This window comes from Lonchura striata, chromosome 1 (genome assembly GCF_050655825.1).
Source record: "Lonchura striata isolate lonStrDom1 chromosome 1, ASM5065582v1, whole genome shotgun sequence".
Taxonomy (NCBI): domain Eukaryota; kingdom Metazoa; phylum Chordata; class Aves; order Passeriformes; family Estrildidae; genus Lonchura; species Lonchura striata.
In genome coordinates this window covers 63,264,833-63,292,112 of record NC_140703.1, presented here as the reverse complement: position 1 = coordinate 63,292,112, position 27,280 = coordinate 63,264,833, and the positions used below count along the sequence as shown (strand labels likewise).

At 40.3% G+C, this 27,280-nt stretch overlaps 2 protein-coding genes across 5 annotated transcripts in view; one reads left to right on the top strand and one right to left on the bottom strand.

Annotated features, from left to right (window-relative positions):
* LOC144245908 (uncharacterized) overlaps window positions 1-27,280 on the bottom strand; it is a 135,057-nt gene that overhangs the window by 98,343 nt on the left and 9,434 nt on the right. The window contains exon 1 of one of the 2 annotated variants that reach the window (XR_014954676.1): window positions 2,032-2,803. Coding sequence is in view for 1 of the 2 variants with exons in the window: in XM_085577604.1 (XP_085433730.1) it covers window positions 18,278-18,367 (90 nt within the window). In the remaining variant the exon portion in view is untranslated. Of the gene's footprint in view, window positions 1-2,031; window positions 2,804-18,277; window positions 18,389-27,280 lie in introns of those variants that run through there. The other variant, XM_085577604.1, reaches the window with a different exon arrangement.
* Window positions 275-26,963, top strand: HTR2A (5-hydroxytryptamine receptor 2A). Of its 3 annotated transcripts, XM_085577551.1 has the most exons (6): window positions 275-298; window positions 740-847; window positions 1,008-1,409; window positions 5,391-5,591; window positions 18,343-18,438; window positions 21,981-26,963. In XM_085577551.1, exons 2-6 carry the CDS (start codon window positions 805-807, stop codon window positions 22,793-22,795), a joined length of 1,557 nt encoding a protein of 518 aa, XP_085433677.1. In that variant the 5' UTR covers window positions 275-298; window positions 740-804; the 3' UTR covers window positions 22,796-26,963. The 3 variants fall into 3 exon arrangements, with proteins under 3 accessions (XP_085433677.1, XP_085433660.1, XP_085433668.1); XM_085577534.1 differs by lacking the exon at window positions 275-298 and having other exon boundaries at window positions 703-847; XM_085577542.1 differs by lacking the exons at window positions 275-298; window positions 18,343-18,438 and having other exon boundaries at window positions 703-847.

Below are 27,280 nucleotides of genomic sequence, written 5' to 3'. Positions count from 1 at the left end.
GAAGGGCTCTGATATTATTATTACTTTAAATATAGCTGCCCTGGGGCGGGGAAATGCACAAGGAAAGAGCCGGCGAGCAGCCTATCTCTCAGAAGAAAAGAGCAAGCCTCGCAGCACAGGAACTGGCTTCACTCAAGTGTGTGCAGTTTAGAAGTCAAAAAACTATTTGAAATAGCACCGTTGTGGAGGAGGCTGAAGAAAAAAAGACACGGAACTGGCTAAACACAGCGAAGAATATTGTAAACCAGGGTGCCAAGTGCATTTATTTGCAGTTTGAAAGTGGGCTCTGAAGTGCAATGTAAGTCTTCCTTAAATTGTATTCTTTTATAACAGTATCTAGTTGTTTAATTTCCATTCTGAAGCCATGCTGAGCCAAAAGGTACAATTAGCTACAAAAATCAGCATGAAGCAGAATGTGTAGTCTCTGATATGAGGCTGAAAATGATTCTGAAATACAACAGAAGACAGAGACTATCAGCCATATTATGGAAGATGCACTATAAATAAAAGCATATTTAATTATTTCGAGAGAAAGACGTTGGATGGAATAATTAATCAAGATTCTTAATAGAGAATCCAGAGCTTTGCTGTTTAATACGGCAAGATATTTTAATACTGCTCTGTTTAAAATTGTGTGATAACAGTTACCAATAGCAATAAGATGTAGCTCCAGAGGGGAGTCCTAGTGGTTGCAAAAGTTTTATGTCTTTTATTTCTCCAACATTTTTTCTCTCTGAAGCCTCTCTTACAGCCCAGTTTTACTATCCAGCTGGATTTTCAATATATGCCAACACTGGACTTCCTATGGAACTGAAAACAAAACATTTCAGCTTTTGGAGTAATTTTGGTATGTTTTTCTACATTGCACTAGTGGCAAAAATACAGTCGACAAAAGATTGTGTTCCCTCAACTTCTGACATGGGGAGCTGAGGAATATAATGCCCAATGGTGACAAAGGGTGATAATTTCCTGTTTTTCTCAATTTATCTCTGTGGTTTTGGACTTAGCAATGGATATTCTTTGCGATGGAGCGAGCTCTGTGAACCCAACTGCAAACTCCTTCATACAAATAAATCATGAGAGAAGATTCTACAGAAATGTTTATGGAGCTGCAGAAATTAATATATCACATCTCTGCAACTTGACTGTGAACTCTGACAACCTAACCAATCTTTCATGCGAAAGTAACATGAGCCCACCGTGCTGCCCTTCACAGAAAAACTGGCCGGCTTTGCTGACAGTAATAGTGATTGTTTTAACCATTGCTGGAAACATTCTTGTCATCATGGCTGTTTCACTGGAGAAAAAACTACAGAATGCCACTAACTATTTTCTAATGTCACTTGCAATAGCTGATATGCTGCTGGGTTTCCTTGTCATGCCTGTGTCCATGTTGACCATACTGTATGGTGAGTATCAGCTGTGTAACCTACTGCATGTATTGATAAGCCTTAAAGATTGCATGCAATAACATCTTGTTGTCATTATGATTTCATTCTCTTACCACAGAAAATTATTATCACTCCATATAAATTGAAATATATGTCACTGGTTAAGGCGTGGAACAGGTGAAGTACTTGAATCTTTTCCTAGTTTATATTTCCAGCTACAGGCATTTTAAACACAGACCATAAAATCAGTTTATTATTCAGTTGTCAGATGTATTGACTCAAAGTGTATATGAAGATGCTTTGTTCTTTCTATTGTTTTCAGATTTTTTCCCTGGCTCATAATTTTCATGTTCCCAATGAGAATGAAGGGTCCTGCCAGTTACTTTGCTCTGCAAATATGCACTGAAACACTAATGACTACTTTTAGATTCAAAGTAGGCATCCCTCTCAATTATTTTTAGTGAAGTAATATAAATGTAAATAATTTTCTTATCACCAATACCCTGCTTAGACAATCTATTTACTAGCAAATGCTGGAATAAATATTGCATGAACTAAGAAATGGATGGGCATTAGTAACATTTACAAATGCAAAACTATAATTTCTTAAGATAAGTTATTTAAGTTAAAAATGACTCACAGTTCATGCCCTTGCAGGTGATTAATAGCACATCTTTCTTCCCATTTTCACCAAAATCATTTGCAGCACAGCTCACACCAGAAAAAGCAGCACCCTTTGTGTTCAGCACTAATTTTGTCAGGCTGTGACCGTCCCTAAACTTCAGAAATGAGCCTTTCAATGCTACTGAATTGCTGCAGTTCAAAGAAAAGCTAGGCATTGTCAGGAGAGTGAGATTGTTCTATTACTTCACTACTTTGGGACTTAAGGTTCAAACGTGAGCCTGTGCTTAAAGGAGATTTAATCCGGAAAGTTGGAAGTTTATTTTCCATTTTCAGTATCTCTACAGAGATAGCCCGCAGCAGCATTTGCAAACTGCATTTGGCATCAGTCACGGTGCCACACCGCGATGTGCCGTGTCAGTGTGCTATTATCTCTGGCGGGAGAAACGGCGTGAAACAGGAATTGTCCGATGGGTGAGATTTAAGTGCTGCGTGATTCCCTGCGACAAGCAACAGGGACTCCTGCTGGCCAGGCTCCGCTGCCGAGGGCAGAGACGGCCGAGCCCCGTGTGTGGGGAGGGATGCGGGGGTGCGGCGCTGGGTGCCGCTCCCGCCCGCCGGGAAGCGCGGCCCCGTCCCGGCGGAGCCCGCGCCGCCCGCCCGCGCTCCCGGGACACGCGAGCCGCGGGCCGGGAGGCGCCGGGGAGCGCCTGCCTCGCCTTTGCCTCCGCTCTCCCCGCTTCTTCCCTTGCTAGACCAGGCATGGAAGCAGCATAACTTGGCGTGAAAAATCATCTGGTGGCACCCACTGGTACCAGGAGAACCATCTTGGTGTGGTGCACCATCAACCTCCAGGATCATCAGTGATGGCATGGAGGGAAACCTCTCCTTCCACAGGAGCATTTTCTTGGCCGCAGCTGCTCAACTTCAGCCACATCACCCATGCTGACAGTCTTGAGCTCAAACTGGAGGCCTTTGCACACATCTGCCCTGCTGGGACACCTCCAAGGCTGTGGAACAAGAGTGCTCCACCACCCCTTCTGCAGCCCCTAGAAGGGCTATGGTGATTGCTTTGCTTAGAGATGATTTTCTTGCGGGGTTTATAGCTACTGTGAGCAATTCTGGTTTGGGTACCCAGCCATACCAGCCATGTGCCTGTGCTAGTCTGCACCCTTTGGGCTGTGCAGGGTTCTCCATCCACACAGCAGCCCCAGACTCTGCTGGAAAAGGCAGCACCTAGTCAGTCCTGCCAAGGTGGATGTGACTACAGAGAAGAAAACTTCCTGGAGGATGTTATCTACACCCTTACTAAGGGGGCACCTTATTGCATCCAGAGTTTTCTCCTCTCATATACTTTCTTGAATCTGTAGTCTCTAAGGAAGTTTATCTGGCAGATGCTGTTTTATGCCTGTCCCATCCTGGTTTATTGCAAAGACAAGAAGTCTAGAAGGATATGACAAATGTGCTCCCAAAGGTCACTGAAGCAAGAGAAGATGTATGTTGTCAAGTGTAAAAATACTTTAATGGTTTTCCCTGTGTAAACTTGCCTGGCCTGACAGAGAGATTCTACTGGGAAGTCATGCCCCTGAAAGCCTGCCACCACATAACACACTCCAGGGACCAGATTTCCCAACATAAGACCAGAAAACATGATAAAATACATCCATAAATGCTGTATGGCTTGTTAGGGTCAGCCTGTATTACAGCAACCTGAGAACACCAAGAAATAGGTCTCAGTACCCACTGAGACTAAATGTAATTAGGCACAGGCGTACCTCCTCCACCTCTCCTTCCACTCCTGCTGTTGCAAATCTTGTACTGTATCTCCAAAGGAGACAGGCAGTCCCCAAAATACTTACATAGTCTCACAATATGAGCTTTCGCATTGCCCCATGCCATGCTATCATGGGCAGCTTGGGTTATATGCTCTGAATTAAATCACTACAAGATAACTGCAAAACTTGCTCCGAGGAGAGTTATTAGTGGTTCCCTGCAGGAATAGAAGGCATTTTGAATGGGGGTCCTGCAGGGCTCTGCTTAGCCAGGATCTGCTCAGTACTGCTCTGAACAACATGTATAGTGTGTAGAGTGAAAGCTTACGCAGCTTTCCAAAAGCACCAAGCTGGGAGAGGTTACAAGCACTCAGAGGGACGGGATGAGAATCATAAACAAGAATCTGAACCCCTGAAGAGAAACTCTGAAACTAGCAAACAACATTCAGTGAGGATAAGTGCAAAGGTAAAGAAGCAAACCAGCTTCTGCTGGTGAAATTTGTCCAGCTTTCAAGAATGCTGAACAAGATCTGGCTGTCAAAATGTATCACTAGCTAAATGTGCTTCACTAGCATGATATTTTCATATAAAAGACACTTAACATTCCAGGTTGTAAAAGGAAAGACATTCCCTTCAAGATCCATGAAAAATCTTGCATATCACTTAGCAGTCAAGAGGCCTTTGCAAGAGTACCAAGTCCTGTTTTAGTCACTGAATGATATACAAAATGCAGATAAGTTTAATGCATTTTGGGGCTGAAAAAAAAAAAGGAAAAAAGTTCTAAAAGCATGATCTGTAAGAAAAAGATAAAGTACTAGGCTTTTCTTAGACTGGAAGACAAAAAAATAAACACAAAACTAGTCAAGCCGTGATAGCCATCTCCCAACAGCTTTGAGAAAGGAAAGTAATCAATTAATCTTCATAGGTAGTGGAAAAAACAAGGAAAAAGTAAGGGTTTAATTTGCAGCAAAGAAGCTGTAGGTTGGATATTGGTAAACACTAATGCATCTGCTTTGGATTGCTTTCCCTGGAGGAGCCTATCAATATTCATTGACAAAGGAAATATCCTTATTTAGGTATGTGGTAGAGGCCTAAAGACAGGTGAGATAAATATCACTGGTATGCAACAAAATAATTTTTCTTCTTCAGCTTCCATTAAATCCGAAGTTTTACTTTCAGAATTGAGGCAGGTTTGCATATCAGCAGGTGTTGATAATGCAGTAATTACATGGATAAAAAGTCCTAAAGCAAAATTGAGAACTTGCAGTTTTACAACGACAAAATTGCTTCTCTTTTCATTGATGTGCTGCCAAAAATGTTTAATCATAGCACCAAGCACTAGGATTATGCAAATAGAATTAAAAAGAAAAAACATATGCTGCCTGTAGCCTGGGAAAGAAGCAGAGTTAACCCCAAAAGCTACAGTTAGAAGGCTTCAAATAAATGAAAATATTTTCTTAAAACAGTGTCAGGCAGCTTCTAAATGTATCACTTACTACTACTTAGTACTTACTACTATCCTTCTAGAAGGATATATGCACTAAGACCCGCATCACAAGAGATACATGCCATTATCTTTAGCTGATGCCAACTTTCTCTTGTGCAGGATACGAGTGGCCTCTACCTAGAAAGCTCTGTGCCATTTGGATCTACTTGGATGTGCTCTTCTCCACGGCATCCATCATGCACCTCTGTGCCATCTCCCTGGATCGCTACATTGCCATCCGGAACCCCATCCATCACAGCCGCTTCAACTCCAGAACTAAGGCTTTTGCCAAAATAATTGCTGTTTGGACCATATCAGTTGGTAAGTGAGGCAACATTTCATCATGTAATTGCAGATTTCCAGCTTTTGAGAGGATTTGATGTATATACTGCAGTCTAAAACTTCATTCTTTGCCTGCAGTATTTTGCTTTCCACTTCTATGAAGTGCTGCAATGTAGTAATTATGCAATGGAAATCAACAACAATGGGAAATGGAGGAGAACTGAACATATACATCAGTGATAGCATGACCACATTCAAGTTTAGTTTAAAGATATATTGATTTCCCATATTGATGAATCATCATTACCTAAACACCTGAAAAGAAAAAAATATATCAACTGAAAAAAAAGCATATATGTAATATATATATGCCTTGTTATATATAAGTCAGTTGTTCCCAATTTCTTATTTGGGTAATTTGATTAGAGATTTTTCTCATGGGCAGATCTTTTCTGCCTTTCTCAGTGTATGTGGTGGGGAATTTATGCATCCTCTTTAAGAGACAACAGATACTGTGTACAGTGAGAGTGAGAGGAGTCTCTCCAGAGGACAGTTCAGAGTTACAGTTCAAAACAGGTGTTCTGAATGATCTAGTACACAAATCTCTTTTTGCACTGGCAAAACCCAGAACCTCAAAACTAGGCAGGGGGGCACTAACCTTTTATTCCCCTGGTGGCAGCATTCCCAGGGCAGTCTTACGGCACTTGAGTTGGAACAGGTTGGTGTCCGATGCCATCAGGAATATCCTCACACAGCTCGAGTGAAAGTTCTCAAATGCTTTGAAAACACAGTTCCCTTTCAGTGCTTGTAAACATTGTCAGCTCACTTATTCAGAGGCAGGAAAAATTAACTCTTTCACCCTGGAAGAGATGTGAACTGTCAGCAATCAAAGGAAATAAGCTCCTTCCCTGGCTAATACAAATTATTGCAAGTGGTAACAGTGATTCCTTACCACCCTTCCCAGAGGAGGGAAAGGAGATTATGCCTCACATGCTGCCAGCCTGGCACTCAAAATCGTCTCCTGACCTCCCTCTTGATCCTGGCCCACAGTCTGAGAAAAAGCAGTCTAGGATTGTTAGGATTTAAAATAGCTGTATCTTATGCTGCACAGCAAGAAATTGTGGGAGTCTTCTCTCCACAGGACAGTCCTGCATTTTCCACGACTTGATGAGGTTCAACAGCATCTGACTCTGGGGTGCATTCAACTGATGAGACGTAGATGTCTAGCACAGACCAGGTGAATTCCACCCTAAAAATACCTAGTTCTCAACTATAAAGGAATCCTACAGCAACTCAGATGTAGATGTCTTCATTTAGATTAAATTAATCGTATCTTGTCTCTTCTAGAGTCACATTTTTCAAATTCAGTTGAAAACATATTACCTGCTCTGTCCAGTTTTTCCAGTTTTTGAAACTGCTAAGTGCAAGTATTTTCAATGCATTTCTCTATATATAGCATAAATAAGTTAAGCATTCCTTAAAATTGCACATCCTGTGTCTGCACCTGTGTGTGGTGCCTTGTGCTTACTGTGTGTGAAATTACTGTCCTTTTAAAACACAGATGCATGGAATGATCAGAATGACTATTCCAGAGGCAAGACAGTGGTCCACTCTGCTCAGTATATTTTCTCAGACAGGGGCTTACTGACAGAGTACTTGAATTAGCTCACTATTAAAAGGAATCTAGAAAAAAGGAGTTATTTTAGCCCTATTAGAACATAGTTTATGTGCTGTAGGAGGAGGGTTTATTTCTTTGATAGCTTGATATTTTGTTTCAAAAGTTATGTCTTTTCTTTGCAGTAATAACTAGTAACATATCCATTGTAAAAACACCTTTTCTGCTCTCTGGAGAAACTGTCTCCTAACAGTGATGAGATGAGTCACAGATGTTACTTGTTATTATTATGGCAAGTGATACCAATGTGGTCCCTATTTATATAACTCTGAAAAATACAACTCCTTATTTTATTGGAAACCATTCAAGTGTGGCATGAGTGAAGAGGACAGAGTCCTGCTTTACTGCAGCTGGATAAGGACATTGTGTAAAGGAACAGTGGATGTCAGGAAAATAGGAAGGGTAATAAGTTAACTCCATCTCATCCACAAATTTCATGTCACCAAAACAGTGAGAAGGTTAAATAGGTACAAGTAGGCAAGCACACTCAGGTGGGCAGGAGTGAAGTGCTGCTTAGCTGGTTTCTAGTCTCATGGAAGCAAGGGAGACCAGCTGAAGGAAGACTGGTTGGTTTCCAGCCTGGCAACAAGCTATGGCAAATGGGACGTGCTCCAGAGGACAGGTAAGAAAGCAAACACATAGGAAGAAGCTCTAGGAAACTGATGAGCCAGTCACTGCCAGGCTGGACTAAGTTTGCACTGTGCCATATTGCTATATTAATAGAATAAAGAGAAATGCCAGTATTGTAAGGAATCTTGATAGATCCCAGATCACTCATGCAACCTGCTGTCAGTCAGTCATCAACCCTTATCCTCCTGATCTGCCACCATCCAGCTAAGAATATGTAGGAAATGGGTTTCTGAAGATGCTTTCTGTATCACTTACTAACAAGAAATGCTTTCTGAACACAGAGGTGCTCTATGTATCATTTACTAGTCTCCAGGCTCTCAGTGCTACTTAGAGTGACAGGGGTATAAGTGATTTAACTCTTGGCATTTTCACACAGCTATGGTTGAGAACTCTCACTGGGATGAGTGAGGTGAGAATGGTGAGACACTGGCATAGATTGCCCAGAAAAGCTGTGGATGCTCCATCCCTGGAAGTGCTCAAGGCCAGGTTGGACGGGGCTCTGAGCAACCTGGTCAAGTGTAAGGTGCCCCTAGCTGTGGCAGGGGAGTTTTAATGAGGTTATTTTGAAGGTTCTTTCTAACCCAAACCATTCTATGATATCTGGCACAGGCAGAGCTGCTGTTGGGCACAACACACCCTCCACAGCACCTGTGTGGGTACAATCTCACTTACAGATTCGGATCCAAGGTTTTGCTCTCTAGCCTAAGATAGATACCCTTTGACTTCCCTATATTCCTACAGTTTGCAGTTCAGCTGGTGACCTGTGAACTCTCATGAAGTATGAGATGGAGGGCAAAAAGCAAGAGAAAGATGTTCCCCTGTGCAGAAGTTCCTTCTAGGGGAGGAAGAGGGGGGAAACAGCAAAGAGCTGTGTGTTGGCAGCACATTTAATCAGTTCCACTGACCAAGCAAACAGCTCAGGCTGAACTGAACAGCACTGATGAATATACAGGGCTGTCAGATGCTGCCTTCTACCACTCTCAATATGGAAACAAACCATTTAATCCTACCACTTGTTTTTCAGCCCATTCTTTTTATACAAGAGTATCTTTCTTCTATTGCCATTAGGATTTACTTTCACAAAGAGCCTTTTACAAAAAGTGTTGCCAGGGATTTCTGGAAATCCAGGAACATTCTATCAGCTGGGTTACCCTTATCCACCTGCTCACTGACTCCTGCAAATACTTCTAGCTGATTTGTCAGGCCTGAACCCAACTCTAGATTATATCTATATCTCTCTCTCTATATATAACCCAAATCTAGATTATAGCTTCTAGTGTACCCAATCAATTACACTTTTGTTCACTAGATTTGTAATTTTCCTTTTATTTGCTAAATACACAAATATATTCAGTCAATTTTAACCAAAGGCAATCAGTGATCTTTCTTCCATTGGCTTCAGTGACATATGAAGCATGTAAAAAACAGCAGAAAAAAGCACAGATAGTTTAATTTACTTGACTTCTGAAATCTTGATTTTATCAGTTTAAAAAAGGTAAATTGTGGTAACATTTGCTTTTGCATTTAGTGGAAGAAGAGCATTTAGCAAGAAACCTTTGTTTCACTAGAGCATGTAATGCCACAGGCAATTGGTTTAAAATAGATTCTAATTACTGTAACAGATTCTAATTGTGTCTTTAATTCTTAAATCATCCAGTATGCACAGTGGTTAGGTAATTAGATTATTTGTAGCTGTTGAAGGCAAATGCTCATTAAACCCTAAAAATGATTCCATTTGTTTTAAAGCACAGAGGTCATTATTGAGAACAGGTGTAAAAAGCCAAAGGATTTCCCACTGCTGGAAAAGAGTAGAATTTTAAATAGAACTAGAATCTATAGAATTGTAAATAGAGCCTATACTGAAAAATACATGTAAAGTACCTTTGAATCCTAAATGGGCCTAACAAATGCATTGCTCTGCAAGAGGCCAGCAGTGCATCATCCCCTCCTTGAAAGGGTAACATAAAAGAATTACAGGCATGAATGTTAAGCCCTTATATATGACATTCCTCAGTTCTTATTTCTCTCTATTCCTCTGTTAATGGTCTAATGTGAAGTCTGATGAAGCCTAAGCACTCTAAACTGAGTTTTCTCTTATCATTTCTCACTCAGCCTACACATCTGTTCACTGCCTTCAGGCAGTCCCTGCACTCCCCAGTCAGCAACAACTTAGATTTATTCAGTACTTTTCATGCAGAAAAAAAAGCCCAACATGGATCTGGATGAAGCTGGTAAAATACCTCCCACCACATAATTCTAAAATTTTGACATTGCTTTTGAGGATTCAAAAATGAGAAATACTGTAGCATGTGAAGCAACTTTCTCCAAAGTGAAGGGTGAAGTTAGCTTCAGGTGTACATATCAAACCCAGTGCAACTGGGCCCCCAGCTAATCTGGCTGTGTGACATTTTATGCTGATACAAAGGCTTACACCTCCTTCACAGGCAGCCTGCAATTTCTCTGCATGGCTTCTTGCTGCCTTGCAGCATTTGAAGGGCCAGGGAAGCAGCAGGGATTGGGGGAGTTCAAGCACCAGTGCCTCTGGACTGTGTTTTGTTGACAGCTTTGGCCTCCTTAGGCTCAGTCTTCTTTCTGTCAAGGACAGCTTTCAGTTGAAAATCCCTTTACAGGTTTCAAAGGCAGAAACAGCTAATAAACTGCAGGCTGGGAGTCCCTGTCCTGAATTTACTACACATCCATTTCTTCCAGGTGACATAATTCACCATTTCAATCAAGTCTTAATTTATGGATGCCTTGCCATAGGAAAAGATAATTTGTTAAAACAAGGAATATACTGACAAAATATATAAAATTGCAAATAATTACACACTGAACTGTGCTCTGGCAATATAGATTTAAAGCTTAGCACCTAAATTTGGAAGTGCTGGATCTAAACTTAAAATATCTACTACACTATCATTTCCCTAGGGCACATTTCTTTTATTTTTTACCATACTCATTAAACCATCTCTCAGAAAGTGAAAACACTGTTTGTTCACTCCACCTGCAGAATCTCAAGGGCAAACATTGTAGATTTTATGTTTGGGCAACCCTGGCACCTTTGCGATTTGTGGATGTAGATGATGCCATAAAAATAAAATGAAGTTGAAAAAATCTGTTGGACAACATACAGAGAGATTTGTGTTAATTATAAGGAAGGGTGTTGGCATGAAATTTCATTAATAAAGTATTAGAGCTTCAGAACCATTTCAGAAATAGAATCTTTATTGTATTTCTTAACAGAGACACAATGTATGAGGCTCAGTAGTCAGCAACAATACATCAGTAGAAAGTTCATCACCATACTAATGACTCCTACAGTAGTGACAAGTAATGAGAACAAACCTTCATGTGCATTGTCTGGGGGAAGGTAATGTTCAGTTCCATGGAAAAGGAACATTCAGTGCTGTGATGCACAATTCTGAGTTGACTGGCACATGTATTCTGGTCATGAGGCATTACTTAAGATAGTTCTGAGAAAGACACATAAACATCCTATTTACTTTGATGTAAATTATCCCCATATTTCCCATGTAACAGAATCCTTTGCTTGATTTGTTCTTCCCAGAAGAGTGAACACATCCACCAGACCATCAGCTTACCACACATATCTCCCTCCCATAACTGTGATGGTTTAAAAGACTTATATTTTTGAATTTGTATGTTTGTTCATCTGACAAGGAGGTATTACTAACATTTTACTTTATGGAAAAAAAATATTTAAATGAATGCTAATGATTGAACTGCTTTCTAAATTCTCCAAATTTGGAAACGCAAAGATATGAGACACAGGCATGTGTCCATAGGGACACATTTGCAAAGCAAAGCATTCATCCGGATAGGGGAGGATATATTATACCAGTAAATATGTATAATCAGAAGAATAATTATTATGTGTATATTTACCATGTTCTTTGGGTAATTACATCAGGATGAGATGAAGGATTTTGCCTATGAAAAAGGCACAGACTCATTTTGTGAGCAGTCCTTTTGCAAGAAGCAATCTGCCTTTCAGGTGACAAAAGGAATGAGGGGTGGTCATAGCAGTATTGTGTGGCATTTCTTTCAGCTTTGGTTTTATTTTAAAGGCAAGTTATAAACCGTAGAGCTGTATTTTTAGAAATAGAAAAGAGCCTGCTTAGTCAAGGTGCTGATGGAAGAACTACTTTTCTTTTTTAAAAAAAACTTTATTTTGAAGAATCTGCTCTTCCTCCTCTTGAAGCTACCAGCAAAGAAGCAAAAAGTTCATCTGAACCATCAGGCCTGTCCTGTTATGAGGGTTTTTTGAATTAATAAATTGGTAGGTGCCAATATGACCTACAATCAGCCAGTCTCTCTTTGTAAGGTATATTAGAGTGAATTGAATATTTTAAGAAAAAATGTCAGCATCTCTAGTCAGAAGAGCTGAATTTCTGCATAGAAAATGCCACATGCAACACAAATGATAACAAAAAATAAGGTACAAGGAATTATGTTGGAATTCATAAATGCTGTTGTCTGTATGCTGTGACTGCATTTAATCACTTACTAAATTAAAAATGGTGCTGCACATTAGCACAAGTAGCATAGTGTTGCATAAAAGAAAATGTCAAGAACCTAGGAAATTTAATTCACTAAAATTATACAGAAAAATTTCACAGGTTCCTTTATTTATTATATTTGGCTTAAGCCAGATGTTGTGTTTTATGACATTAAGAAAGGTTCATGTATCACAGAATTCTTTAAAATTAAAGGATTATATTTATCTTTACCAGCAGGAGCATGGCAAATTATTGAACACTCTGGCTTAAATTAATTTTCCCCACACATTACCTGGCCTGTGCCACTGGCATCACTTCTAAGCAGAAGCCAAGCTAATAAAAGTCAAGAGTTTTGTCAGAACTGCAACAACATATTCCTAATTATCTGAGACAAATTTAGAAACACCTGTCGGGTGATTTTTCCTATGATGTCCCCAGGGTCATTGATGGAAAATAGCTTGTTGAGCTCCTGTGATGTCCTGAAAGCAGGCTGTAGCATTGTGATAAAGGCTTTCTTTTCTGCCTGATCAAAATTGGAATCTGTGTATTTCACAGTATTCAATTCAATGTTGGAAATAAATCACACCCACTGGGAAGACTTATTTCCTTTTGGCAGAACATAGCCCTTGTTACAACTTTTTGTATTTGATCTGAGTTTTGAAATGTCAAATTGACCACTACTGCTAGGATCATAGGCTGAGCTGAACTGTGAGCATCCTGAGAGAAAAATTGTGTGATTTTTGGTCCAAGATGCACTGAGTGAGCAGTGTAAAGTTCCCCTCACAAGCACAGAAGGACTCAGAAGTTTTATATTGAAAGTTCCCCAGTTAAATCCAGCCCTGCCTTGCATACTACTGCTGGACATGAGGAAGTCACTTCTATATTTCTTGTTGCAAGGACAGTTCATGTATTTATTTTTCATTTTCAAGGTGCTTTGTGACATTTTACAGAAAGAGGAGCCTAGGGATCATACTGTAGCGCCCACACAGACACTAGTGGATGGTGAAAATATGGGCAGATACAATCCCTTCAGTTATGCTCCTTTTTTCTCTCTTCTTTAACCTTGTTATCTTGTAAATGGGACCAGGGCATTGGCTGGTCTAATAAAGTTCAGTCAGGGTGAAGGGTATTAGCTGCAGGGGGGACAGTAAAACATAAAGCACATGATCCTGACTTATCTTCAGACCTGTGCAGGTCTCTAAGCTGCTTCTCATTTTGTTTTTCCTTCCAAATTGTCCATCACATCAGGACATCTATCCCAATAACTGTCCACTGCTGCTGCAGTCTCCTTGTATAACTAGTAAGAAGCTGACAATTTATTTATTGAGCTGCTTCTGCAAGTAACCACAAAAGGAGGCATGGAGAAACAACTGGGACATGATCAGAGGTCTAGAAAATACAGAAGAATTACAGTTTTTCTTATCTGTGACCTTCAGATGGAGTGTGAAATTATTGTAAAAAATTAATAATAATAATTTAAAAATCTATCTGTTAGCTACATTCAGTGTCCTTTTAAAATACTCAATGAGGCCAAGTAGCATTGCTGAAGAAATCTCAGAGATACTAACAGAAATCTCTATTCAGTTCAGTGGAAGATTAGGGCAGAGTTAAGTAATTATCAGCATTCAACAAATCATACCATGTAATAATTAAAAGACAGAGATATAACAACTGGAATATCAGGGGATCTTGTCACTTAGACTGCTCTAGGAGGCATCACATTATTTGCTTATGGTAGTGGAATATCTAAGATCTTTCCGTAATTTCTAGCTTGCTGCTGTAAGTATTTTTTAAGCATTACTGCATACGTAGCATGCATAGCACATAATAAATTAGCTCCAACAATCCTTTAGAAGCTTCATCACTAAAAAGATAAACTGATAACAACTGATCTAGGAAGATCCTGTATAAAAGGTATAGTGCTTCCTTCTTCTCAAAGTGCTATTATCTCCAAATCTGCTCTTCTAGGGACCTGAACAGTGAATGCTGCAAGGCCATCTGACATGGAATACAGAAGGGTCATATGCTAAACAGAGGGGGTATCATAGGTGGCTGTAGTTGATCCTACACAAGGTTCTTTTCCTTTGCAAATTAACATATTTACCTGGGCCAGTACCAACCACAAATTTGTAACTCCATCTGAGTAGAAATTAAACTGTTGCTACCAGGAGGTTGAAAACACCAATGCAATATAAAAAACATTCACTGAGTATGCAGAAAGAAAAAGGGTGTTTGACTTGCTCTGCATTTTGCTGAGCCACAGAACCAGCAGCCTTAAATAGCAGGAGGAGAATATTGTCCCTCTGTGCAAAGACAGGCTAGAGACTTCTGGAACACCTTGCAAATTTTCAGACTAAATATTAATCTCTATGCTGTAAGGCCAGTTTCTTTTCATCACTTCTAATCACCATGGGTGAAGGGGTTATATGGTTGTCATTAGCCTATGTCTCCTGGTGGAGCATATCAAGCCCTGCTCCCAAATGGCAGCAGAATTGTAGCTGCTGTCCAGCTTGAACTTGCCTCTACTCAGGCAGCATCCCCCAGACAAGTTACTTCCTCACTTCCTTTTATTTATTTCTAGCTGTTTGATAGGTGTCAACTTCTATATGCCCTTTAGTGACTGGGTAACCATCTTAGAGAGATAATAGCTTCTCTCAATTGGAGATCTCTGTGAGAAGCCAAAAAACACCCTGGAAGAAACCTCTGTTCAAATCAAAAATATTGTCCCCAGTTGAAAATTAAAGACTGTATTGGGGAATAGAGTTCACTGGAAACTTCTAGGCAAAAAGTTGTAGCTTCCTCAAATACTCAGAAGGCCTGAAATATCCAACAAGAAAATTAGGGGAACCAGACTATAAACAAGTCCTGCAGCATAACTAGCAAAGAGAATTTGAGAAGTGCATAGGCAGGAAAAGCACTTAAAGCCAAAAGCAAAGAAACTGTTTCCTGCTGTTGTATTCTTGCTGCCTTTAGGAAATAGGGCTGTGTGCATATTTTGAGGATTATATCAAAGCAGAAAGCAACTCCATCAGCGGCTTCCTCTCTCACAACTCAGCTCACTCTGAAGCCCAGGGTTTCTAAACAGCTGGGTCAAAAAGGGGCACCTGTCCTTAATTTCTTGCACTGTCCTTCCTGTAATTCTCCTTTAATCTTGTTAATAGTTATTTTATTATCACAGTTCTACAAATTAATTTGGAGACGTATATCTCTGTTCTTGTTAAGAAATAGGTTTCAGGACCAAAGACCAAGGATAAATGAGAAACATTGGGAAACACAGACTTCTCTGATTTTATTTTTCCAAAGTGAAATAGATAATTTGTGGTATAAATTATAATTCACCATACTTTTCCCATAAAAAGAATTAATGTATCTCCTGCTAGGTTAAATAATATGTTTCCTTAGAGATTTTCTGAGCTGTCAAGAACAAAGCCATTTCAAAATTAACAGAATAATCCAGCTGTTACCTGGCACCCCCTCTATGTGATGTTAAATTTGTTTTCCTTTCACTTGTATCAAATAGAACATGTGTGACCAAATGAAGTGTTCCATGGCAAAGATACAGAAAACCAGCTCCATGTGTGCCCTTGAATAAAAAACTAAATTTGGTCTATCAGGAGTTATAAGGAAAATGCCTGGACCCACTCTGATTTAATTCCTGTGAGTACAGCCTCTTGGGATGCAGAAAGGAGACGATGATCCCCCAGCACTGTGACTCACTTAGCTCTTGAGGAAATCCATCTGAAAACAAATATTATATGGGGATTTGTGAGAGAATGTTCCTCATCTGCTTCTGTCTCCACCAATATATGTACCTACCACCGGGGAAGAATTCTGTGCTGGTCTCACATGTGAGGAGAAATTCTAGCTCAGGACTTTGGGGACATTGTCACACTGACTAGGGAAGGTGGAAGCTTTTTAACATTCATGCTAACTAGATGCAGCTTCAGATGGTGATTCCCAATCCACACCGAGGTTTTCAACATCCCCTCTTCCCAGGTGGAAATCTCTGCTTCTGCACTTCCACCTATCAGCAACCTTCACGCATTGGAAATATGGCTGGCACTACTCTGGCAGCAAAAAAATTATCACAGTGAAGGGTTTGTCTTGACTGGAAAGGAGTCAGTGGGGGAAGAACATTGTCAGGTGCATGCAGAGAGCAGCTAAGTGTTTGCAGGTCTGGGGAAACAAAGCTGTAATGACAAACAATGATATGTAGTGATGTACCAACTATAACTGCGAGTGTCACATGCCAAGCAGAGACATGAAGCCAGACTGAGCAGCTCCTCTGCAGATGTTTAAGTGGAAGTAACTGTTGCTAAACTCCAGCTCCTCATATAAGGTCCAGACACATTGCCATCCTTGATACTCAGAGGAGGACATGATCCATGGTCCCCCTGCCACAAGCGACTCACTGTGGCTTGTGTTCCTTAAGCAAACATCCACACAGGGCAGCATGGTAGCCCAAAGGAATAAATATTCTTTTGTGTAGTTAATTAAGTCAAAAATATTGAAAATGGCAGTGTGCAACAAGGAGGTTTTTATACAGCATGAAACTTAGGGTATGCATTGCATGCCTTGGAATGTAGCAGGTGAGTTATACATGGACAACTGTTTGTTGTTTGTATGTGTAGATGTACCAACAGAGGATATTTTCTGAGCACAAACAGGCACCAGATACCAGCATGGGCTTTTCTAAAGAAATTAGACAATATGGCTACATTGAGGTGCTTGAAGGAGACACTGGCCTTCTCAAACAGCAATCTTTTCAGAGGTCCCCAGTGTCACAGCACATCTTTGTGCAGTGGCCTGTGAGCTGGCCCACGACCCAGTATGTCTGAATCAATGCGACTGCTAATACCTGAGATGGAGAGAGTTTTTTGTTTTTCATTCTTTTTGTTGTTCACTTTCATGAGAAAGTGAATAAAGGTGCCAAAGTTTTAGAGAAACTGTAGTGACATTTCTAAAAGGTAGTTCCTAACCCTTAGACATTTATTAAGGCACAAAATAATGCTTATTTGTATTAAACAAAACTGAAATAGATATATGCAAGGTGATATATGCATGTGACTGACAGTTTCTGCTTAAAGAAGACTTCACTGAAAGAACCTTGACCTTATCAATTCAATTCACCCTCCTTGTCTTCACCCCAAGTAACCCAGGTGTGCCACCATACATGCACAGTAAATTATGGTTTTGATTTATTGATAGTCTCAGCAGCTCAAGGCAGCTGCAAACCCAGTTTACCTGTCCAGTTAAAGTGGTTTTATAGCTGCTGTATACCTCTGAAGCCAGCAATGTGTACCACAATATCAACCTTTGTCAATTTCACCAGGCTTTTTAGGAGAACAAAAAGGATGCCATTGCTTTACTTCTTAACCTTTGGTGTTTTCGAGAGCCTTTTGTCATTCTGAAACTGTGCCCAAATTCTTGAGGTTTCATGCAGAATTTATTACTCATCTTCATTGTTTGGGATCTGTTGTGCAGTTTATTAAATCCACAGTTTGAAACAGCCATGTGTGTATAAATCAAACCATATAAATAAACCACCTTGTACCAGAGGAACATGATATTTAGGGCTTGTTGACAAGGGAAAATATTCTAAGTGGGAATGTCAACTGGAAATGGAGTGGGTGATGTACCTTCAGTGCTTGAATGGATGATCCTATTCTGTGCTGAATGCTTTCTTGTGCCTCATTTTAGTGCTTTTGAAAGCCAAGGAAGCTAAATCATAAAAAAGTTCTCAGGGGATACCAAGAGTTTTTCCAGACTGACCTTGAGCTAGTGGGAGCATGGAATGGGCGGGGTGTAGAATAGCTGTTCTGTTTTAGTCCTTGCAGGTTGTTTCCTCCAGATCTACTGTTGGCACATGCTTCATTTCCCAAACACCTGTTTGTCCCTACCTGGTAATTCTGCATGATCCTTTCTTGTGAAGCTGATTTTCTTCTTATGACATTTGAATGCACAGGCACCATCTGTGTCTCCTTAAACATCCAGTCACCAAGAGCAGGGAGCTGGAAAGCAAGGACAAGTAAACCAGCGAGTATACATCTGAATCATCCAGGTGAAACAGATTATTCATATTCAACTTCTAAAGAATTAATTCAGTCAGTTGCAATAATGCTAATACAACTTTAGACTAGTGTAGGGAACACTGTAGTCCAAGACGGCTTGGATGAATGGAGACGAGGGATCTCTGAAGGCTGCTCTTAGGATATCAGGTTTATTAGGGATGGAGAAAGGTCTTGCTTGGAGCTGCCAGATGCAGCACGTGGCAAGGCCTGAGGGGATGGGGAGGGGAGAGACAAGGGGTAGAGAGGATGCTCTAGGAGAGGGTGGAAGCTCTAAGAGAGCGGGGATTCCAAGTGGGCATCTGGCCCCTCAGAGACCCCTTATCAGGGGGCTTCAAAGTGGGCTGGAACAAGACTTAGGCCAATGGGGTCACAGACACCTGATGTTTCAGGGGAGGATTACAGGTGTGGGATGAATCATACATTTTGGGGGTTGAGATGGAACAGTCCATATGACTTTTGGACTTATCTGTAGGTAAGGGTATTGTCCAGCCAGTCGGGGGGGGATTGTTTTCATCCTGGCTGTACTATTGTGAATCTTTTGCCAGACAATTATATTTATCCATCCTTTCCAACAGACTAGGACTTTTTGTTATAGGTTTACAGGAAAAACTTGATCTTGACCAAATGTGACATATGAGTGATATTCTTGGCCATATGTGATGATTCCTAAAAATCCCATCAAAACAGTGGATGTGAGTTGCACATGGAAGTTCCTTTACTGGCAGTTTAAATATGACTGCCTTTCAATTTGGTCCCTGTGTCCTCCTGGAATTTGCCATACTTATGCTGCAGAAGCCGACTGTCAAGGGGGAACAAACCCTGTTCCTTTCAGGAGGAAAAGAGTAAATTTAGTCCCTGTAGAGATATAAAAAGAGAAAATTGGGCTGGACATTAACTTTTTCCATACAGGAATGCCACAGTATCATTTGGGGGGATGCCCTGAATCAACTGAACTGGGGTTACACAAAAAGCAGTTTACAGTGTTCTCTGCCACCAAAGTGTGGTACCTCTGTTGTTTTCAAACCCTATAAGGCCACTTCCCTTTGGCTGCAAGGGAAAGATGCCTTGAATGGTCACTCAGCAAAACTTACATGACTACAGCTCTGCTGGTACAGCACTTTCATGCTTGTTAAAGGAATGGCAAAGAAATGCAGGAACTTCTGCTACACAGTGAAGCCCATTTCCATTTATTAAAGCCAGAAATCTGGATTTAGATGCCAATCTCCAGAAGCGTCTAAAAACAAAACAAAGCAGTTGGGGAGTTGCTCCTCTTGTTTCAGGTGAGAAGTTGTAACAGACTTTGGCTCTTTACTTGAAAAAGCATGCAAATTATGCTAAAATTTTCCTCTTCCTTGTGCTGCAGCCTCTGCTCCCATGCCTCCTTATGCAGCTGAACCATAAGGTAGTAATGAAAAGCATCTTTTTACTCTGTCAATACCATTGTTTATTTTATCTCTGCAGCTCACACTAGGTCTTTGAATTAAATGAAAAAACAGCCTTGCTGTTATCAGCACAGGGCAGAAGCAGATGGGAAACTTGTGGTATTGCTCTGACTAATGCTGTGTCTTTGTGCAGCTGGAGTATGATGCTGGGAGATGCTGGATGCCTTCAGCACCCCTTCAACTCATCCAAAAAAGAAAACTAACTTCAAAGCATTCCTCATTTCCCTGGAGTTGTTCAGCACCCCAGATTACTCACCATGGCTGGACAGTCTGGTTTCTGATGGTGACCTCTGCCTCATGCTTTCAGTGAGACGGACTCAGATCTTTCTAGCCAGTAGATAAAAACACTGGAGGTTTCTGACAGCTCAGCTCAGGAGCTGCCACAGACTGCATGAGTTTGCATCTCACTCACTAGCTTCTCCTAGCCCAAGTTCAAGCACTTAGAGCTTGAGCAGGAGAAACAGAAAGAGTAATACCACAGGCTCTCGACCAGCTTCTGCCCTGGGCAGATAAGAAAAGCACTTTTCTAAAGTGGCCTGAGGCAATGCCGTGACTCAGTTGAAAGTTGCAGAGACAAAGTAAGCTGCAGTGCTCCTAGGAAAAAAAAAAGACCTCTGTAAAAGCTCCAGAAGAACAAAAAGAATTAAGCACTTGAACAGAATAATAATCTAATATTATTACTACTGTGATTATTATTGTTTGGTATTGAGCCTGTACTCCACAGCCTTTCTCTAGGACTGGAGCTGTCATGCTGGGCACTGGGTATGTGTGAAATGAAGAGCCAGACCATGCTTTTAAAAGGCTCCCAGTTTAAGCAGCAGAGTGGGAAGAAGGGAAAAAAAGAGAGATAGAGGAAGATACCATTCAAATGCAGATCTTTCAGGACTCATCTGTGAATGAATAAGGACACTCCAGGGTATCCATTGAACAAAGTAGGGCACAGCATCCTCACATCATAAGAAATTCTTCTCTAGTCAATGTTTTTATTTCTCATAAGCCAAGTACAGCAACTGGGATTTCTGTTCCAAAATGCAAACAGGACTGAAGCTCCCAGACTAAGCTAACTTTCCACAGGAATCAGAATCTTTGCTGCTTTTATCGAAACAGGGCTGCATTATCACCCCCCTGCTTCACTTCACTTCTGCTATCTTTGCAGCACATAATTTTGTTCATTGTCTGAACATTGCCTCTCTTGGAGAGACATCATCCATTTGGAGGGGAAGAGACAAATGCTGAAAAAAACCCAAAACCAACAACTACAGAAACAACAGCTGTTTGATTTTACCCAGACTCTAGCATTTCCCTGCGGAAATGGCTGAGTAGGCTTGATACAGACACAGCAGTCCAAGGAGAATGGACTTTGTCACCTTGTCTTGCCGTTCGTGACAAGCCAAGGATGCATGCTTCAGGGGAAGACAAATTTTGCATGCCTGTACACAGAGAAGGCAGCCTCTAGTAGATGAAAATACAGTGAAAGGACTTTGCAGTCCTGCAGGATAAAGTACAATTCAGGCTTCCTCATGCAGTGTCTCTCAGTGCTTAATTTGTTCCCGTTGTTCAGCTGGCCCTTGCCACATGGGAAGCTGGGTTTTGTTAGCATTTAGCATTTAACTACATGGAGATTACAGCAAGAAAAGACACAGTGAAAGATTACTCTTAGACCTATGACAAAAAAATATCTTTCCTACTAAAATTAGTATTTCCCAGTCTATTTAGAGCCCAGAACACTTTTAATCCTCAAATTAAAAACAGTCCAAAACCACTCTTATGGCACTCCAGAAAAGAAATACATACTGTTAGCTTGGTTGTAGTTCATTAAATCCTTCGCCAAGGTGACAAAGACCAAGGGAGAAGTCTGGAGACCATTACAAGGGGCCCAAGATCCAAACCCATGCTTTTCTGGCTACCAGGTGTCATAGGACAGTTGGAAGGAAGCAAATGTGTTCTACCTGTGGCTGAGGTAATGTGTATAGCTACAATCACCTCAGCCACAGGTAGAACACAGGTAGATGTTTGTTTGTTTTTTCTTGGAGGCTGGAAGTGTTTTTCATTATTGTTTTTAACCTCTTCTTCCTCTCATCCACCTTCAGGTATCTCCATGCCTATACCTGTCTTTGGACTACAAGACGACTCCAAAGTATTTAAGAAAGACATTTTTAAGAAAGACATCTGCTTACTTGCAGATGAAAATTTTGTTCTAGTAGGCTCTTTTGTGGCATTCTTCATCCCTCTAACCATCATGGTAGTCACCTACTTTTTAACTATCAAATCGCTGCAGAAGGAAGCTATGCTATGTGTGAATGACATTGGCCCTAAGACCAAGTTTGCCTCATTCAGCTTCCTCCCTCAGAGTTCCCTGTCCTCAGAGAAACTCTTTCAGCGCTCCTTAAACAGAGATACTGGGACTTCAGGGAGGAGAACCATGCAATCCATCAGCAATGAGCAGAAGGCTTCCAAGGTTCTTGGCATTGTCTTCTTTCTGTTTGTTGTGATGTGGTGCCCATTTTTCATCACCAATGTGATGGCCGTTATTTGCAAGGAGTCATGCAAAGAAGAGGTCATTGGAGGACTCCTTAACATATTTGTTTGGATTGGCTACCTTTCGTCGGCTGTCAACCCACTTGTATATACGTTGTTCAACAAAACCTACCGCTCTGCTTTTGCTCGCTACATCCAGTGTCGCTACAAGGAGGAGAAGAAACCTTTCCAACTGATTTTAGTGAACACTATCCCAGCACTTGCATATGACTCCAGCCAGCTCCAGCTAGCACAAATGAAGAGTTTGAAAAAAGAGGCAAAAATGATGGCTAAGGATTACTCGACAGTCATGATAGGAACACAGCGTTTAGATGGTCCCTCCAAGGGAAGTATTGGCCCAGGGAACGAAAAGGTTAGTGGTGTGTGATGGTCAGCAGCTGCCATGACAACCACTGTGTATGTGCTGAAAATTCCACCTGCTGTGAGAAGCTCTGATAGCTTAGGAAAATCAGCTGTGTTCAAGAGACCTTCCAACAACATCATATACTCCTCACATTATCCTGTGGATGAAAAGCAGGGTTGAAAGGGTATCAAATGTGCAATTTTTTTTCATACAGTACATTGGCTGTTTTAAGCACAGGCTTTATTAGACTTATTTTTTTAATATTCTAAAGGATATATTTCTTAAAGAAAAAAAATGCAATTTCTGGTATTGTAATATGGGCTGTGAAGAAATCTACGTATTTCTTTTCTCTTTGCAAATGAAAGCTAAGCTGCCCTTTGATGTTCTTGCAGAGTAGGCTCTGGCTAGTTTGTCTTGCTACAATTGAGTTATCATTAACTGAATGAGCACTTTACAGAATTTCAAATAAAATGATCGTTCATTTGTTAATATATATTTAAAATAAATCTAAAAGTATTAAAGAAAATCTATTAAAACTGCTAATTAATTATATGGACATTTTGTTAACTGTTTTTATGCTACCTTTTCTTCCTCAGTAATCATCCTGAAATGTCCCTGGGTTTTTCTGCCATTTATTCTGTATTTCAAATAAGCAAAGGTAAATTATACTTGAATAATCCTCTGTTTCCACCACCATTTGTAATGTTTATTTCAGGACTTGTAGTTCAGTTGCATTCAAAAATCTTGTGTGTTCAGCTAAAAAATTGATAGTAATGTTTTCAAAATTATTGGTCTTAATTCCCTGCTCCCTCCCACCGGTGTTGACAGCAAGGTGAAGTGAAAGAACAGTGGAAAACCAGGCAAAACATTGCTAAATAATTTCAGCACCACTCTGTTCAATTCCAACAAAGTCTGATTTAAGTAATGTCAGAGGAAAATCTGCATGCATCTTCAGTAAAAATAGATTCTCTCTCATCATTTCGCTTTGGTTAAAAAAGGCCATTATGAAGAATCTTCTGGCTTTGGTTTAGGGCTTGTAAAGCCAGAATTATTAGAAAACTGTTAGTTGCTAAAATTAATTTTCCCTTGTTTCACTGTATTGCTGTTAAGGCAGATTGCTCAGGAATGGTCAGAGGATTGCACTACTAGGACTTAGCCTTAATGAAATACGTATGGGCAAATGGGGCTCACTAGAAAAATAACAGGACCTGTGAACAACACTGCATTTCACCTGCATAGATCCAAGGGCAGAATACATTGCATAAAGAACATAAAATACATTGCTTGACAGACATGCCTGCCTAGTCATGAAACTCTTTTCATGACATCATAGCCAATGTCACTGAGGACAGTGGGACTTTGCTGAAGAGGAGAAATATAAATACTGCACTCACATGCAAAGTTTAAATCAAATAATTTGATTCATTCCATGAATTTTGCAGCCATAATCTCATCAGAACCAGGATGTATTCCAGTTTCTGTGGAAAAAAACACTGTCCAGAAGCAAAACTTCAATGCCTTCATTTGTCCTTCTATTGAAGTTGTTCAGTTTTCACAGAGCAATTAAATTTCCACTAAACCAAAGAAGGAGAGAAAGAGAGAGAAAGTGAACCTTTTTCTAGCCTACCAGGTGGGGGTCTTTAGAAGAAGAAGGCCTTTAGTTTAAGATACTGGTCTATGGCAAAAAAGGACTTAAAAGTTGACTGACAAATCAAAAAGTTTGATTTATCAGTCAAATTAATCAGTATTTGACTGATTTATTGTCATATATATTGTTTAACTAAATTTGCTAATTTTATGATCCCTCTCCTCTGACATGGGACTGGTAGGAGCCACTGTACACTGGTCACACAGAAGCTCTGCATGCACATGATGCCGCTGACTCACCTCACAGATCTCAGCCTCCATGCTGGGATGAAGTGTCATGCTCTATCCCCATTCGCAGTGATGATGCCATGCATGTCATCTATCACCTCGCAGACATTCATGGGTTTCCCCCCAAAACTGGTCGTTTAGGATGAACTGATAAATCAAGTGGAATAAATGTTGTGCTCACCATGTGCTTTATATGCTCTCTGTCTCTGGGTACATTCAGTCAAACTGAACAGCTTCAGTAGAAGCAAAAATGAACTCGCTGCTCCTACCTCCCTATGCACACATCCCGCTCCTACCCAGCACCGTGTGAGGGGTGTCACACTGGCAAAGAAGGCATTCCAGGGGGAATCTGCAAAGTGCAGCTGAGTATGAGGACTACCATAGTAGTAGCTGGGAACAATGACTTTCCACTCTTTCCTGTCAAATTTGATATTGACCCTAAATCTAGTACTTTGAACTAAGGACAATGCTCATCTTGTATCCCACAGGCCATATCTCTCCACTTCACAACTGGAGTGATGGTTTTGAGGATTTGCCCTTGGAAACAGGTATCTCAGGGAATAAGCAGACAGTAATAAAAGCAAAGGTGTTTTGTGAGAACAGGTCTGAGGCTCTAGATCTGCCACCAAACCAGATTGCCTTCATTTGATGAATATTGATAGGGGACTGAAGGTCTCTAAACCTCCATGTGAGGGGAAAGGAAACAAAGAGATTTCCACCAAGGAGGAAATCACCACATTTTTTTGCCATTTATGCCTGACCTGATGCAAGTTTCTCTGGTCTTGCAAATGAAAGCAGTAGGTAGGACAGACAGTAGGTGGATCTTATTGCCCATTTGTGCAAGGGAGCAGAGCCCATCTGCATCCTGTATGATGTATATGGCACCCTGCACTTCTCCAGAGCTCAATTCCTCCCAAATCTCCTGAGGGTCCAGTTGCTGCTCTGCACAGTCTCCTTCACCAGCTTGCAGCTGATAAACTGTTACTGAACATTTCACATTCAGTGCTTATGCTCTCTACTTACTGTCTGCATTTTGCCCACGTGGCAGAGCAGATCAGCCCTCTGTTTCTCTTTCATTTCACTTTCTGTTCCTCATTCGCAATGTCAAATTGCTCAGGTTGCAAATACTGACAGGGAATGTTTCACTACAATCACAGAGGGTTTCAATTACTGGCTTGAAGTTTCATCACAAAGTGACTCTGAACAATCATTTTTTTTCCAGCTTATTTTAAAATAAAATCTATTTTGGACATAAGAGACTTAACAGCATTTCATTAATTGACAGCTGTAGAGAACATAACACCGAGTTTTTGCTTAGAAGCAGGGAAAACTGATGCCTGACCTTTTGATTTTGTAGCACTCAGATAGATGGTTTTATTGAGTAATCAGCAGCTTTTGCCTAAGTAGCCTCTTAAGGCCAAGAATGCACAGCAAAGACCAATATCTCTAGCTCTTTATGGATATTTCTTACAGCTTAGAAAGCCCTGATTCTGCCACCCTGCATCAAAATATGAATAGATTTTTGTGCAGTTTGCCTTAGTGAGGATGACAGAGTCAGGATATGAATTTGTTCTAGCCACCATGCCAAATCTGCTATGGGTTTTTCATCAGTAGATAGCAATTAATGGACTCATTATACTGCAGACAGATGACAGAGTTCAGCTGTTTCAAACTAGGATTTACACCACTTGGCCCATGCTTGGAATGAATACCACGGTTTAATATGACCAGCTTCAGAGCAGTATTTCCATCTTCCAGAAAACTGTGTTTTCATTATGCATCAGAATGGAATGGAACTTTTTGTAATTTTTCAGGTTAAAAAAAAAAAAAAGAGAAGACATTCATACAGACTGGTTCAGAGGTTCGAGCCTTCCCCTTTTCCTTTTTCACAGGAAAAGCATGCTGAGTCAGTCTGTCATACTTGCATCCAAAAAAAAACACTTCATCTGAAAAAACTTTTCAGCATCAGTTTTTCAAGTAGATTGACATTTTATTACTGTTAAGACTGCATCTGAAAAATGTCCAAAGACATGAAGCTCACCATGTATCTCCTAAGCTGGTGTGCATCCTTTTTACACTTCAGGGTAAAAAATTCCTATGTATCTATCCCATCCAGTCAACCATGCACTGTACTTATGTAATTATTGCCAGACGGTGAGATGCATTCTATTTTGAATACCTATATGTTTGCTTATGTAAATACATACAGAAAAAAATTTGTTGTATTTTGTAATGTTAATGTAAAATGGTGTTTTGATGCTCTACTGTTTTGTCTGATTGCACTGCTAGTAAAGCAGATTAAAATATTCAAATGCCATCAGTTGTTTTATAAACTAGAGGTTTGTCTTAAGTAGCTAATTTGGTTTGGTTTTATTTCTCCCATAAATATTCAGTACAATGTCTGCTGAAGGCTAAAGTAATTTTAAATATTTTGCTGGAGAAAAAGAAAGAGCATGTTACAGAATTTAACTATTTCAAAACTGGTCCAAAATGAGCCATTGTAATAATTCGTTTTTTCTACTGAAGAGGTACTCTTTGGGTAAGTAAATACAGCTTAGTAATTTCTGGTCTCAGAAACAGTATATTTGCAATGGTAGAAAGCCTATTAAATTAATTTCACTAAGAAATAGAACT

What these genes read in the sequence shown, in the direction of transcription:
- HTR2A (XM_085577534.1), top strand. Translation starts at nt 703, where the DNA reads ATGTCTTTTATTTCTCCAACATTTTTTCTCTCTGAAGCCTCTCTTACA. An exon ending in CAGCTTTTGGAGTAATTTTG is followed by an intron (nt 848 to 1,007) that starts GTATGTTTTTCT and finishes TTTTGGACTTAG; the next exon opens with CAATGGATATTCTTTGCGAT. An exon ending in CATGTTGACCATACTGTATG is followed by an intron (nt 1,410 to 5,390) that starts GTGAGTATCAGC and finishes TCTCTTGTGCAG; the next exon opens with GATACGAGTGGCCTCTACCT.